This window comes from Elephas maximus, chromosome 10 (genome assembly GCF_024166365.1).
Source record: "Elephas maximus indicus isolate mEleMax1 chromosome 10, mEleMax1 primary haplotype, whole genome shotgun sequence".
NCBI lineage: Eukaryota > Metazoa > Chordata > Mammalia > Proboscidea > Elephantidae > Elephas > Elephas maximus.
The window spans coordinates 14,213,943-14,227,108 of NC_064828.1; the positions used below are offsets into that span (position 1 = coordinate 14,213,943).

The following is a 13,166-nucleotide window of genomic DNA, read 5'->3' on the forward strand; positions in this document are numbered from 1 at the left end:
CAAAACGCCCAATCTGTAGGCTCCAGGAGATATAAAGTCCTAGAGAAAAAGACAGATGTGGGGACACAGATGCCTAGGGCTGAACCCGAGGGCATGGGGAATGAGAACGGGATGCCCACCGAATATTTCGATCCTGGCAGCCGATGGCCGTATACTTCCAGCTGGGCTCCACATCCATGTCATAGAGGGTCGTCTTCCGTACCACGTGGTGTGTCCGTGTAAACTGCACTCCGTCTCCAGACTTCCAGGGTGGAGCATGTGGGCAGACTCCATGCTCAGATGCCTCAGCAGGTCCAGAGAGCCCTGCTTTCACATCCCATCACCTCCCAGCCCATCCAGGGAAGCCCAGAGCCCTCACCTTCTGTGCCGTGCGGAAGTAGATGCTCTTGTCTGCCCCACAGCTGATCATGCGGACTTGCCCATCGCTGGCTATGGAGGAGGGCAGCCCAGCTGTTCCCACTGCTCCCGCCACAGGGGGCCAGACTCTCCTTTGCCTTCCTCCCACACTTTTTTCCTCTCAAGCTACTCTACATAGCCAGGACAACTGGCGAAATCGGCGTGCTTCCCTGTAAACTGAGGCTTTTCTCTCCCCCCATCCTCAGCCCAACCTGTCTGCCCTGTCCAGACCAGGCCCCCTCCCCCAGATGCTATCTCGTGGAGGTGGGAGGCGGCAGGATGTGTCTCAACCACCCTGCCCGCACCTGCAAACTTGACAGCGGTGATGGAGGATGAGTGCTCGTCAAGCGTCTGCTGCAGGCTGTACTCCCGCGCAGCATCCAGCACGTGGATTAACCGGTCCCGGCTCGCTGATGCTAGCAGCTTCAGACCTGGGATTGGAAGAACTCCGTCAGCCCATGAGTGCCCAGAGCAGGACCCGAGGTGGGCCAAGCCAAGAGCCCCACAGGAACTGAGCCCCATATCCCTAAGCCAAGGGAACCACGGAACAGGGATAGAGCTGAGATTCAGGCCTCCCCCAAGCCTTCAAAGACACCAAATGAACAGAAGGATTACCAATTCTCTTGACGACTAAAAGAATTATCACCCCCACATTCAAGCCGGGATAAATTATCATGGACACTGGCAGGACTGGAGGTGCTCTGGGCCATCGTGGGCCAGGTACCAGGCATCCTCCTACCTGTGTCCGGCTTCGAGTACTCCAGGCACAGAATCTCTGACTCATGGGCCTCCACCTTCAGCATCTCACTCAGGGACTGCAGTTCATGCACCCTGCAGAGACGAGGATGAGCGGGGCGGGGGAAGAGGTCATTCCTAGGCAGCAGGAGGACGGATTCACCCCGCCTCCTCTGATAGGTCCTCGCCGCCAACATTTTTTTTAACTTTTTATTTTGAACTTTTAGACTTAGCAAAAAGTTGCAGAAAGAGTACAGAGTTTCCATATTTCACTCATCCCAGTCTCCCTAAATGTAAATGTCTTACACGACCACAGTACACAATGGTCAGAACCAGGAAATCAATACTGGCACAATGCTATTAATTAAACTGAAGACGTTATTCAAATCTCATCAGTTTTTCCACTACTGTCCTCCTCCTGCTCCAGGATCCTGTCTGGAGCCCCACTGCACTCAGCTGTTCTCCCCTAGTCTGTAACAGCTCTCCAGTCTTTCTTTACCTTTCATGACCGTGACTCTTTCAATGAGTACTGGTAAGTTACTTTGTCACTGTGTACTTCAATTTGAATTTGCCTGATGTTGTCTCATGACTGGACTGAGTTTATGCATTTTTGGCAAGAACACCACAGAAACTATGCTATGCCCTTATCGATATGTTACAAGGTTCATGATATTGATATGGGGATGTTAACCTTCACGACTTGGTTAAGGTGGTTTTTGCCCAGTTTCTTCGTTGTCAAGTTATTATCTTTCCCTTGTGGATAATAAATATCTTGTCCCCAAACTTTTCCAGCCAAACCCTCCTAAACCTCTGTCCTTGGGGACTTAGCTCCCCAGCCTGCACCATGAGAAGCAGTGGGTACCCGCTGCAGGAGTGGCATTACCTAAGTGTGCCCATCCGGTCCCCCGAAGCCAGATGCTGTCCGTTGGGGCTGATACACACAGAGCGGATGCCCACGCGGGGATCCATCAGGGACCCATCAGCTTTGTCTCCTCCGGGCAGCTCGGTGTCCAGCAGGGCCTGAGTGTTCCCATCCACATAGATGATCTTAATGAGGTCCTAGTGGGACAGGTAGGAGAAGAGGTGGATAAGGCAGGCCTGACACAGTGCAGCTGCCAGGAGAGGAATGCTGAGCAAGACTGCACCCTTGGCTCACAGAGCCCAGCCAAATGACAGCTGGAAAATCAGGCTCTGGAGACCTAGCTCCTGAGAATGATGCATGAAGGCTTGTGGGGTGGGGGTGCTAAGTGTGGAGGTGTCAGGGCTCACATTGCTGAGGATGTTTCGGTGTAGGGCGGAGCCATGTACCCCAGAGCTCTCCGTGTTCCACAGGCGGATGGTGTTGTCAGAGGAACAGGTGATAAAGGAACTGGGGGGCAGGCAGGCCTGGTTACTGTCCTTCACCTCGGGGTAGATCTGAAGGCGCAGAGGGAACAGAGTCAGACCTCCAGTTAAGGAGCAGACCCTTGCCTGCCCAAGGAGATGGGAGGGAATGAGATTAAAGAGATAATGCTGTTGACTTAGCCCAGTGCCTGTCACACAGCAAGCAGGCCATACCTGTTAGATTTTGTCATTAATGAGTCAGGGAAAGCACATTAACCAAGCACTACTATGTACCGGGTACTCTTCTATGTCTCCCACTTACATTAACTCATCTATTTCTCAGAGCAATCAGATGAATCAGGTACATCATTTTACAGCTGCAGAAACTAAGGCATGGCCAAGTTCAGTGACTTGTCCAAGATCACCCAGCCCAGGACGAGGCAAAGCTAAGGCTGGACGGGGCATTTTGGAAGATGTCTGAGATGGGTAAGCACTAAAATTCAAGCTTACTCCTCAGAGCCCACCCAAGGATATGCAGATACACAGGGATATTGCCGGACAAACAGGGAGGCAGCAGGAACCTAACAGCACACTTGGAGACCCCCACTCTGTCCTCATGATGGTATCCCAGCAAACATGGTCAGTCTCAAGCCAGTCTGGCCCACATACCTCCACGCTCCAGACGCAGGACGAATGATACAGAGCCGAGTACACCTTGCCCACTTTCTTGGGGTCCCTCACATCCCAAACATAAATGCTGTGGTCGTTGTACACACAAGACAGCCACTGATTAGCAGGATCAAAGGTCAAGGCAATGGTGTCTGGATACCTGGCACTGGCCACTCCAGAGAAGAGGTGACTGTGGTAGAGAGGACAGGGCAAACTGGTGAGTCAGGAGATGATGAAATGAGAGACTGAAGGATCCAAAAAGAGAAGGCAGCCCACAAAGGGAGCAGCAGGGCATGGGGAGCCCTCTCCAGTCCGGCAGGTTTGCCAGTAGTTGCTTGAGAAAGAAAAATGCAGCCCCTGACAGCTGTCAGCTGGGAGCTGACCTGGCGCTAGCTGGCCACAGTATTCTCCTGATGAACATAAACAATTGCACAGAACACCAACATCGGACAGGGTCACTCTGTGGCTGTGACAGGGCGAACCAAAAACAAGACCACCCTATAATCATGTCTGAGCACAGATGAAAACAAGATCACTGTGCAAGCCACAAAAATGACCAGACATCACCCTTTCCTGTCTAACGTGATTGTTGTTCTTTACCAATTACAGATTTAGCCCCCTACCACTCTTCAATAAAAACTAAGATATCCAATCACCGAACTGCCCCATTCCCTAACAGCACCCAATCCAGAGCAAAACCTTGCTCCTTGAACCATTGCTAAAATCACCCAATACAGGACCAAATGTTTTAAGAAACCCCTCCTAGCACCCTGTTACTGCAATTACTCCACAGTTCCCTATGGTGGGTGGTCTTTGTCGCAATAAGTAACAATAACCCCAAATTTGTTTGACTACAGGGTGTTCCTGGTGGTCTCTGGCTGGTGGGTATCAATATACTCTTCATCTTGTTGCCTGAAGCACCGCCGGAGGGGCTTGGCACGGAGTGAGGCTCTGAAAGGAGGTAGGGCCCACACAGCTCACCTGGCCTCAGTGACGCTGGCAATGTCTGTCCCCAGGGCATGGGGCCGGGGCAGTGTGCTCAAGAAGTGCAGGTTGGAGGGGTTGAACAGGCGCACAGTGCCATCAGCACAGCCACAGAAGATGTAGTCTTGGCTCACGGAGATGCAGTGGGCCACCGTGGTCTGTGAGCAGAGTGGCTCCAGTCAGCAGGGGCCACCTGCCAATTCACCCTCCCCACCCCTCATCACCAGTCACCTGCCAAGAGGTGGGGCAAGGGAAAAGCAGGACAGCTGCTCTGGCCTGAGCCCCTCAGCTGTCTTCTAGAGATGCCCCTCCCTTCAGCAGCAGCTGGCCAGAGGGCCCACAACCCTGTGCAGTTGGGGGATACGGGTCAAAGACCCTTCTAGGGCACCATAGGCTTTGGCGCAGAAGACAAAGTAGGAAAAGCCCAGCAAAGAGAAAGACACAGCATGAGAAAGAAGAGAAAGTCTAGGCACACTTACTGTAAAGCTGCCAGTGTTCTGAGCAGAAGAGAAAAGCATGGGAAAGAGACAGAGAAAAGAGGGCAGAGAGGAGGCAGTTATAGAGATCACCAGGGGCTGGAAATGGGCCAAGCAATAGCTCCCCCAAGCTGCAGGGTCCCCTCCTGCAGTGCCCAGACCCTGGCATGGGGCCACAGGCACCTGTTCTCCCCTGAGCGGAGTGGCAGCCCTACCCACTGGGACAGCGATGACAAAGCAGTCACTTACTCTCAGCTCCACCCACTTGTCCAAAAGTCTCCGATCACTGAACTCGCACAACAGCCCGGAGGATGTGATACAGAAGGTGCTGTCCGACTTCTTCCCACGGCCACAGGCCACATCAGTGAACAGGTTGTTCCGCAGCTCCCCTAGCAGCCCTGAGCGGCCCAGCAGGGGCACAGTGGCATTCACCTGTGGAAACACACACTGCTGCCCCCCATCCACCCTGGAGCTGCCCCTGAAGATCAGGCCCTGGGGGGAGGGGGAAGCAGCAAGCCCCCCTGGCTGTTTGAGACAACTCCTCAGCCCAGACAGCATCTGGTTCATCCTAGACTTCCACGTGAGCGAGCAGAAAGGGGCTCAGGTGGGGCAGGACCTCCTGGGGGTGGGCTGGGCAGGCGCTGGCCCTGGTGGCTACTTGCAGCCTCAGCACCTCACCTTTGAGGTCTTGCTGTCGTCAAGGTACCAGAATTTGATGTGCCTGTTGCCTGCGGTAACAAAGTAGCTGCAGTCCTCAGAGAAAGATACCGCTGTCACCCGACTGGACACCTTGTTGGAGGCCACCACAATGTTTTTCTGGTGGAAAAACCAAAGGAGTAATCAAGGCTCTGCCTCTAGGGGCTAAGACAGGAGGGTTAGCCAAGATTTGTGCTGGAAAAAACATTTCTTTCCAAGACTGACTGGTCAGAAAAAAGGGGGCAGGAGGAGAATCCCTTTCTAGAGGAACTGAAGACATTCATTTCCTCTGGAAGTCCTCAAAGGCACAAAGCTAGTCCCTTCTCAACATCTTGGCTACACCGTTGCTCCTTCTTGCTTCAGATCATTTTGTAGAATGAGACTGAGATCAGCAAGGTGGAGTGAAGGGTCAGCAGCTCCCTGGCTCCCCCAACTGGCCCTACCGTCCCCACTCACCCAGCCCACTCACCTTCCAGGCCCAGACATTGACGATCATGTCATGCTGGTAGCCCACGGACACAATGTACTTGGCACTGGGGGAGAAGGCCACACAAGCCACACCATACTTGTGTTCCTGCAGCTCTGCCACCTGGCTGCGCTCGGCCACGTCCCACACCCGCACAGCCGGCATGTGTCCACTCTGCAGGGAGGTAAGACCTGGAAGTAAGGGCCAGAGGAATCCAGCTCCCTAGCCATTCACAGCAGGGGCCCTCACCTTCCCAGCTACTGGACAGTTTCTAATGATGCCCTGAACAAGAGTCAAGAGCAGGGTGCCACACAGGACAAACATACAGAGGGAACATGGTAAATGCCTGAGGATGATGACTATCCAGGAGAAAACGGCTCCAGATTTTGACTGAGTATCTCTGGGTGGGCTCAGTATATTTGTTCAAAGCTCCCTGAGTGATTCTGACGGGTAGCCAGGATTAAGAACCATGACCAGTCATGTCTGTTTCTGTTCCCACTGCCTCCCTGAGGAACTAGAGGAGGGAAGATATGTTCCTCCTGTGGCCAGCAGGGGGCCTCTGGGGATAAGGAGTATTAAGGCCGTGTGGTTCCCAAATGGGCAGTATCAGCATCACCTGGGAACTACTGACTTGGAAACTCTGGTAGTGGACCCAGCAATCTGACTTTACAAGCCTCCCAGGTGATTCTGATGCACACTAAAGCTTAAGAAGCAATGTTTAAAGGGACAGCAAAAACCAGGATCTGGCACCTGTTCAGGAAGTCAAAGTGGCAGCTGCCCTAACCAGGCCTGGGGCTATAGCTGTCTGCTGAGGCCAGGCCACCACCCTCTTCACAGGACAGCAGCCCCCTTTCCTCACTCACCTCTCCGGTGACCAGGTACTTGCCATCAGGGGAGAAGGCAAGGGCAGTGATGGTTTTCCTGCAAGAAATGGGGGCAGGCTCAGGAGGGACACTGGCGGCCTGGGCCCTCAGAGTTCCCTCAAAGGGCAAAGCCAGCAAACACCTTAAGGACCTGTGGTGCTTCCCCACCAGGTCCCAGTGCCATAGAGAACCCAGACAGTGCCATTCTCACAGCCCCCAGGAGAAGGAGGTGCTCCCTGAGGACCCGGGGCCCACTTACCTGGAACTGTTGAGGATGTGGTGCTGTTTGTGTTTCCGGGGATTGAACAGCACGACCACACACCTGGGGAAGCGAGTGAGACAACAGCCTTAGCGGCACATCACAGGTCATCTGGAATTCTGGTCACCCAGCAGAGGGCGCTGAGTGGAGCAAGCTTGGGGGGGCGCCACATGCCATAGAGGGCAGCTGATGAGGCTTCCTCCCAGCAACCTGCTCTTTTTGCTTCCTTTCTCCTGTGCAGCCCCATGAGGGTGAAAGGGCTTCCTGGAAGCCTGTCCCCACCCAGGTCCCCAAGCACCAGCACCTTTCTGGTCACACCCACGTAGGGCACTGAGACACAGATCTTCCCACAGCCCTTGCACCCAACCCAGGAAGGAGTGCCAGAGGGAGGAATACATGTGATTTGGACAGGTGCTCTTGTTCACAGACTTGGGGCCACACGTCAAGCACGTGGGCTCCAACGAGGAGTGAGGCCTCTCATGCATGCACCTATGTATGTACTTGGCAGGAGCCAGCCTTCCACATGTTGGATGAGAAGAGTGTAGAAGGCCAGGGCAGAGGGCCAGAACTGCAGGGAGGCTCAGTATGGCTAAGAATTGCAGGCAGGGAGGGACAGAAATAGCCTGAGGGGGCTTTACAGAGCTCCTGGCCTAGCCCTGAGACTTGCTGGCTCCCAGGAGCCTGAGAAGGGCCCTCCTGACAGCCAGGAGGTGACCAAGGGCACCTCCTCCAGCCAGGCGCCAGGCTAGATGGGATGAGATCTAGATGAATTTCCAGAGGCAGCTCCAGAGAGGGAGGCAGGTAGTAGGAATCAGGGGCAAGCGGATGGGAGCCAACAGCCTGGCAGTGTCTCACTTAGGGACCCTGGCTATCAGCTGGCTCTGTCCCTCTCTTCATTAGCACTTTAACTAGCACTTGGAACTAGCTGACAAGAGCAGGCCTGGAGCCTGCAACACCAGGTAAGGGGACCAGAAGATCTGAGCAGAAGGCTACTTCCCCCAACCCAACCTTTTTTAGCCGGAAACCTACTGCAGGACCCATATCTGAACCCCACTGCAGGTACAAGCTGCTGGTTAGCATCTTGTGCAGATACAGGCCTCCTAGGCTCAATGAAGCACTTGAAAATGCAAATTCCACCAGTAACCTTCCCTGGGGACACCAGCATCTCTGATGTGCAGCAGGTATGCCCAGAACTGCCGGGTTGATCGACAGCTTGGACACCCTGAGTTACACCGTCTTCTCCTCTAACCCCCTCCCTTCCAAATCTTTCTTCACTGTTTTCTTTCTCCTTCCTGTCTCCATCTCTTCCCTTGTTCCTCATTCCTTTCTGTCTTTAAACCCCGTTAGTCTCCTGGTCCCCCCTCCAAAATGACAAAAACAAGACAGGTTTAGAAACCTCCCCCCACCCCGCCACACACACTTGCCCAGTTTCTCTTAAGAGCAGTCTAGTATAAGGGGGGGGGGGGGGAGGAGAGGGCTAATTCCTCCAAAACAGACAGACTCATAGAACCCTAGAGCTGGAAGGACGGAAGCAACTGAGTGCGCTGTGTGCTTGGTGACTTTAAAGGATCACCTGGTCCAAAACTCTCAGATGAGGAAACCAGGCTCAGAAAGGCCCTAGAGAGAGCAGAGCCAGGACTCACACACAGCTCTTCTGACTTCCAGTGCTTTTTGTGTGAAACACACACACACACATCCATTGTGTCACGCCCCTGCTGAGAATCTCTGGAGGCTTCTGAGACCAAACTCAGAGTACCCATTAGGCCTGCATGGAGTGGCCCCGCCCAGTCTCCAGCCTCACATACACCATGCTCCACCGACACGGACCCTGTCTCACTCCCTTTAACTTGCTGTGCTCCCTCTCACTGCAAGGCTTTTGCATGTACTGCTTCCCTGTCCTTTTTCAACTGTTAGCTCTTAATCCTCTTTGAAATCTCAGGTCAAATGGCCTCTGTATATCCTCATAACCCAATGTGTCAATCTTTTAGACTATTTATCACAGCTACGATTTTATATTTTTTATAATCTCTTACGTTAGATTGTACCTTCTGTGAGGGTGTGAGCTAGGCCTGGCTTTGCTCTGTCTCCTCTCTGGCAGAGTGTGGCACACTGCAGTTGTTCAATCAACATTTATTGGATAGATGAATGTCCATTACGTGGTCCCCTGGAGCATCAAGTAGGCACCACCTGTCTTCTATGGAAGGTAGGACCAAGGATCTCTGAATCCTGAGGGGCAGTGCGGGCAGTGAGAATACTGTGGCCTTTGGAGTCAGAAACCAGGATTTGAGCCCCTGTTGTGCCATGTGCAGGACCCTAGATGAATCACAGCCTGTTTCCTGATCTATAAAAAGGGAGATGCTCAGATCTAGCTCATAAGACTTCCATACAGAGCGAATCATTTTTTTTTTTTTATTATGCTTTAGTGAAAGCTTACAAAGCAAATCAGTTTCTCGTTAAACAGTTAATACAAAAATTGTTTTGTAACACTGGTTGCCAACCCCGCAACGTGTCAACACTCTCCCCTTCTCCACCCCAGGTTCCCTGTTTCCATTCATTCAGTTTTCCTGTACCTTCCTGCCTTCTTGTCTTTGCTTTTGGGCTGGTGTGCCCATTAGTCTTGTATACATGATTGAAAAACAAAGCACGTTCCTCACATGTGTTATTACTGGCCCTACAGACCTATCCAATCTTTGGCTGAAGGGTGAACCTCAGGAGCGGCTTCAGTACTGAGTTAAAAGGGGGCCATACTCTTGGGGTTTCTCCAGTCTCTGTCAGACCAGCAAGCCTGTTTTTTTTTGCGTGTGAATTTGAATTTTGTTCTACGTTTTTCTCCTGCTCTGTCTGGGACCCTGCCACAGCAGTCAATGGTGGTAACCGGGCACCATCTAGTTGTTCTGGGCTCAGTCTGGTGGAAGTTATGGTAGTTGTGGTCCATTAGTTCTTTGGACTAATCTTTCCCTTGTGTCTTTAGTCTTCTTCATTCTCCTTTGCTCCAGCCAGGATGGGGCAAGTCGATGTATCTCAGATGGCCTCTCACAGCTTTTAAGACCCCACATGCTATTTACCACAGTCGGATGTAGAACATTTTCTTCATAGGCTAGGTTATGCCAATTGAGCTAAATGTCCTCCAAGACCACAGTCCCCAGCCCTCAGCCCAGTAGCTCAGTCCCTCAAGGCATTTGGATGTATCTGTGAAGCTTCTATGACTTCCCCAGTATTGTGTACTGTCTTACCCTTCACTAAAGTTACCACTTATCTAGTGTATAGTGTTTTTCCCTCCCTGAAAAAAAAAAAAAAAAAAATAGTGTTTTTCCCTCCCTAGTAACCATCAAAGATTGTTTCTTTCTGTGTGGAAACATTTTCATGTATTTTTATAATAGTGATCTCATACAGTATTTGTCCTTCTGTGATTGATTTATTTCACTCAGCATAATGCCCTCCAGATCCACCCATGTTGTGAGATATTTCACAGATTCATCATTGTTCTTTATCGTTGCGTTGTACTCCATTGTGTATATGAACCACCGTTTGTTTCTCCACTCATCTGCTGACAGGCATCTAGGTTGTTTCCACCTTTTGCTATTGTGAATAGTACTGCAATGAACATTGGTGTGCATGTGTTTATTCATGTGATGGCTCTTATTTTTCTCTAGGAGTGGGACTGCTGGATGGTATTTCTATTCCTAGCTTTTTACAGGAAGCACCACAGTGTTTTCCAAAATGGCTGTACCATTTTGCATTCCCACCAGCAGAGCGTAAGAGTTGCAAACTCCCCGCAACCTCTCCAACATTTGCTATTTTCTGTTTTTTTGATTAGTGCCAGCAATGTCAGGGTGAGATGATATCTCATTGTAGTTTTGATTTACATTTCTCTAACGGCTTTTTTTTTTTTAACGGCTAGTGATCGCGAGCATTTCCTCATGTGTCTGTTAGCCACCTGAATGTATTCTTTGTTGAAGTGTCTATTCATAACCTTTGCCCATTTTTTAACTGAATTATTTGCGTTTTTATTGTAGAGGTATTAGATTTTCCAACAGATTTTAGAGACTAGACCTTTGTTGGATATGTCATAGTTTCCAAATTTTTTTTCCCAGTCTGTAGGTTCTCTTTTTACTCTTTTGGTGAAGCCTTTTGATGAGCATAATGTTTAATTTTTAGTAGATCCCGTTTATCCAGCTTATCTTCAGGTATTTGTGTATTGTTACTTATGGTTTATATCCTGTTTATGCCATATATTAGGGCCCCTGGCGTTGACACTATTTTTTCTTCTATGATCTTTATAGTTTTGGGTTTTATATTTAGGTCTTTGATCCATTTTGAATTAGTTTTTGTGTGTGGTGTGAGGTATGGGTCCTGTTTCATTTTTCTATAGATGGACATCCAGTTTTGCCAGCACCATTTGTTAAAAAGACTGTCTTTTCCCCATTTAATGTACTTTGGGCCTTTGTCAAAGATCAGGTGGCTGTAGGTAGATGGATTTACATCTGGGTTCTCAATTCTGTTCCATTGGTCAATATGCCTATCATTGTGTAAATGATTTTTCTTGACACATAAAAAAACCAACCAAGCCCATTGTCATCGAGTCGATTCTGACTCACAGCGACCCTACAGGACAGAGCAGAACTGCCTCACAGGATATCCAAGGAGCGGCTGGTGGATTCAAACTGCTGACCTTTTGGTTAGCAGCCAAGCTCTTAACCACTGAGTTGCTAGGGCTCCTAGGAGCCAAATAAAAGGTAGATCGTATTATCACTACTCCAGAGGCATTGCAAGGAAGCTGAGAGGGGCTCCTGGTAGTGAAGACAAGGTGCTAAGGGACTGCGTCAGGTCCTTTCCTTTGGAAGAAAGCATAAGTCCTGTTACCAAAACAAAAAACAATACCCAGTGCCGTCGAGTTGATTCCAACTCATAGCAACCCTATATGATGTCCTGTTAGTATATGTGAAATAATAATAACTTTAAAGGAAGGCAACCAGGAAAGAAGAGCTGGGTTAAGCTTGAGGAAAGAAAACATCTACAACTTTACTCAGGAGATGATAAGCTTGGAAGGTAGCAAGGAAGGAATGGGAAAATGTTGAGGGAGAAACTACCTCAAGCATCCAGAACAGCTGCACAGAGGCATGGGAAGATCATGGACATCTGCCTAAATTACAACGCATCACATAAGAATTTCAATGAATTCTAAACATGAGGGCTTCCACCTCCTTCAGTACCTGATGGTCTGCTCTCTGGGGCCCAATAGTAAGAGTTACCATTTATCAAGCACTTTCTGTGTACCAGACATCTGCTAAGCACTTTAGCTGTCTGGTCTTATCTAACCCTTACAACAACTTTGTGACATTAGTATAACTGTCCCACTTTATAGATGGAGAAACAGGTTCTCCACAGTGGGATAATTTGTCCGAGGCCAGACAGCTAAAGCAAACAGAGTCAGGACTCCAACACCAGCGCTCTAAGAAAAGCAAAGTGAGGCCAGGTGAGGAGGGGGGAATAGAAAAATTGAAGCTGAAGAGAGGCTTGAAACACAGGAAGACCACTGACCTAACACATAGGGGCCAGGGCAGGAGCCTCTGAGGAGAGGGAAGGAAGGGTGCAGCGCCTGCGGGAGAGAGGATTTGGGCTATAGGATTTTCAGAAATTAGAGCAGAGGCCATGAAAATTACAGTCGTTACAATTCACAATTCTTAGATGTAGATACATATTTAGGTTTTAATACTTTATTCTGTGTGTGAAAAACAATGCCCTCCAGACCTGCCATCATCATGAAGAGCCCAGCAAGTTTTCAATGGCTAATGTTTTTTGAGGAGTCCCTGGGTGGTACAAAGAGTTAACACACTGGCTACAAACTGAAGGGTTGGAGGTTCAAGTCCACCAAGAGACACCTCAGAACAAAAGGCCTGGTGATCTACTTCCAAAAAACTCAGCCATCGAAAACCCTATGGGTTTTCTACTCTGACACACACGAGGTGGCCACAAGTTGGAATAGACTCGACTTTTTTTTTTTAAGTTATCTGAATCTTCTTGTTAATCTGTGCTGACCTGTTGAGAAGTACCTCTGCAGGCTCATCTCTCTAAGCAAAGGCTTCTAGTCTGAGTGCTTACAGGTGACCTAGCTTTCTGATCAATTACAGATGAATCATGCCAAAGGGCTTCAGCTGAGAGCTGATGGAATTTGAACTGATGATGCATAATCCATCCAGCCACATTCCAACCCAGAAAAAGGTGGGTGATAAGGGCTCTATAGTAGGCTTCTGAGTTTTACCTTAAAGCCATCATCTCAAAGCAGCACTGCAGTCTTT

At 50.0% G+C, this 13,166-nt stretch overlaps 1 protein-coding gene across 7 annotated transcripts in view; it reads right to left on the reverse strand.

The window, feature by feature from the left end:
* Nucleotides 1–13,166, reverse strand: part of MAPKBP1 (mitogen-activated protein kinase binding protein 1) — a 52,494-nt gene that overhangs the window by 9,612 nt on the left and 29,716 nt on the right. For 6 of the 7 annotated variants that reach the window (XM_049898002.1, XM_049898004.1, XM_049897998.1 and 3 more), the window contains 13 exons: nucleotides 6,868–6,930; nucleotides 6,609–6,666; nucleotides 5,749–5,919; nucleotides 5,262–5,399; nucleotides 4,833–5,015; nucleotides 4,105–4,265; nucleotides 3,124–3,313; nucleotides 2,401–2,547; nucleotides 2,015–2,190; nucleotides 1,136–1,227; nucleotides 702–827; nucleotides 359–429; nucleotides 120–241 (listed from right to left, as the gene is read on the reverse strand). In XM_049898002.1, the coding sequence (XP_049753959.1) occupies nucleotides 120–241; nucleotides 359–429; nucleotides 702–827; nucleotides 1,136–1,227; nucleotides 2,015–2,190; nucleotides 2,401–2,547; nucleotides 3,124–3,313; nucleotides 4,105–4,265; nucleotides 4,833–5,015; nucleotides 5,262–5,399; nucleotides 5,749–5,919; nucleotides 6,609–6,666; nucleotides 6,868–6,930 (1,698 nt within the window). Of the gene's footprint in view, nucleotides 1–119; nucleotides 242–358; nucleotides 430–701; nucleotides 828–1,135; nucleotides 1,228–2,014; nucleotides 2,191–2,400; nucleotides 2,548–3,123; nucleotides 3,314–4,104; nucleotides 4,266–4,832; nucleotides 5,016–5,261; nucleotides 5,400–5,748; nucleotides 5,937–6,608; nucleotides 6,667–6,867; nucleotides 6,931–13,166 lie in introns of those variants that run through there. The other variant, XM_049898005.1, reaches the window with a different exon arrangement.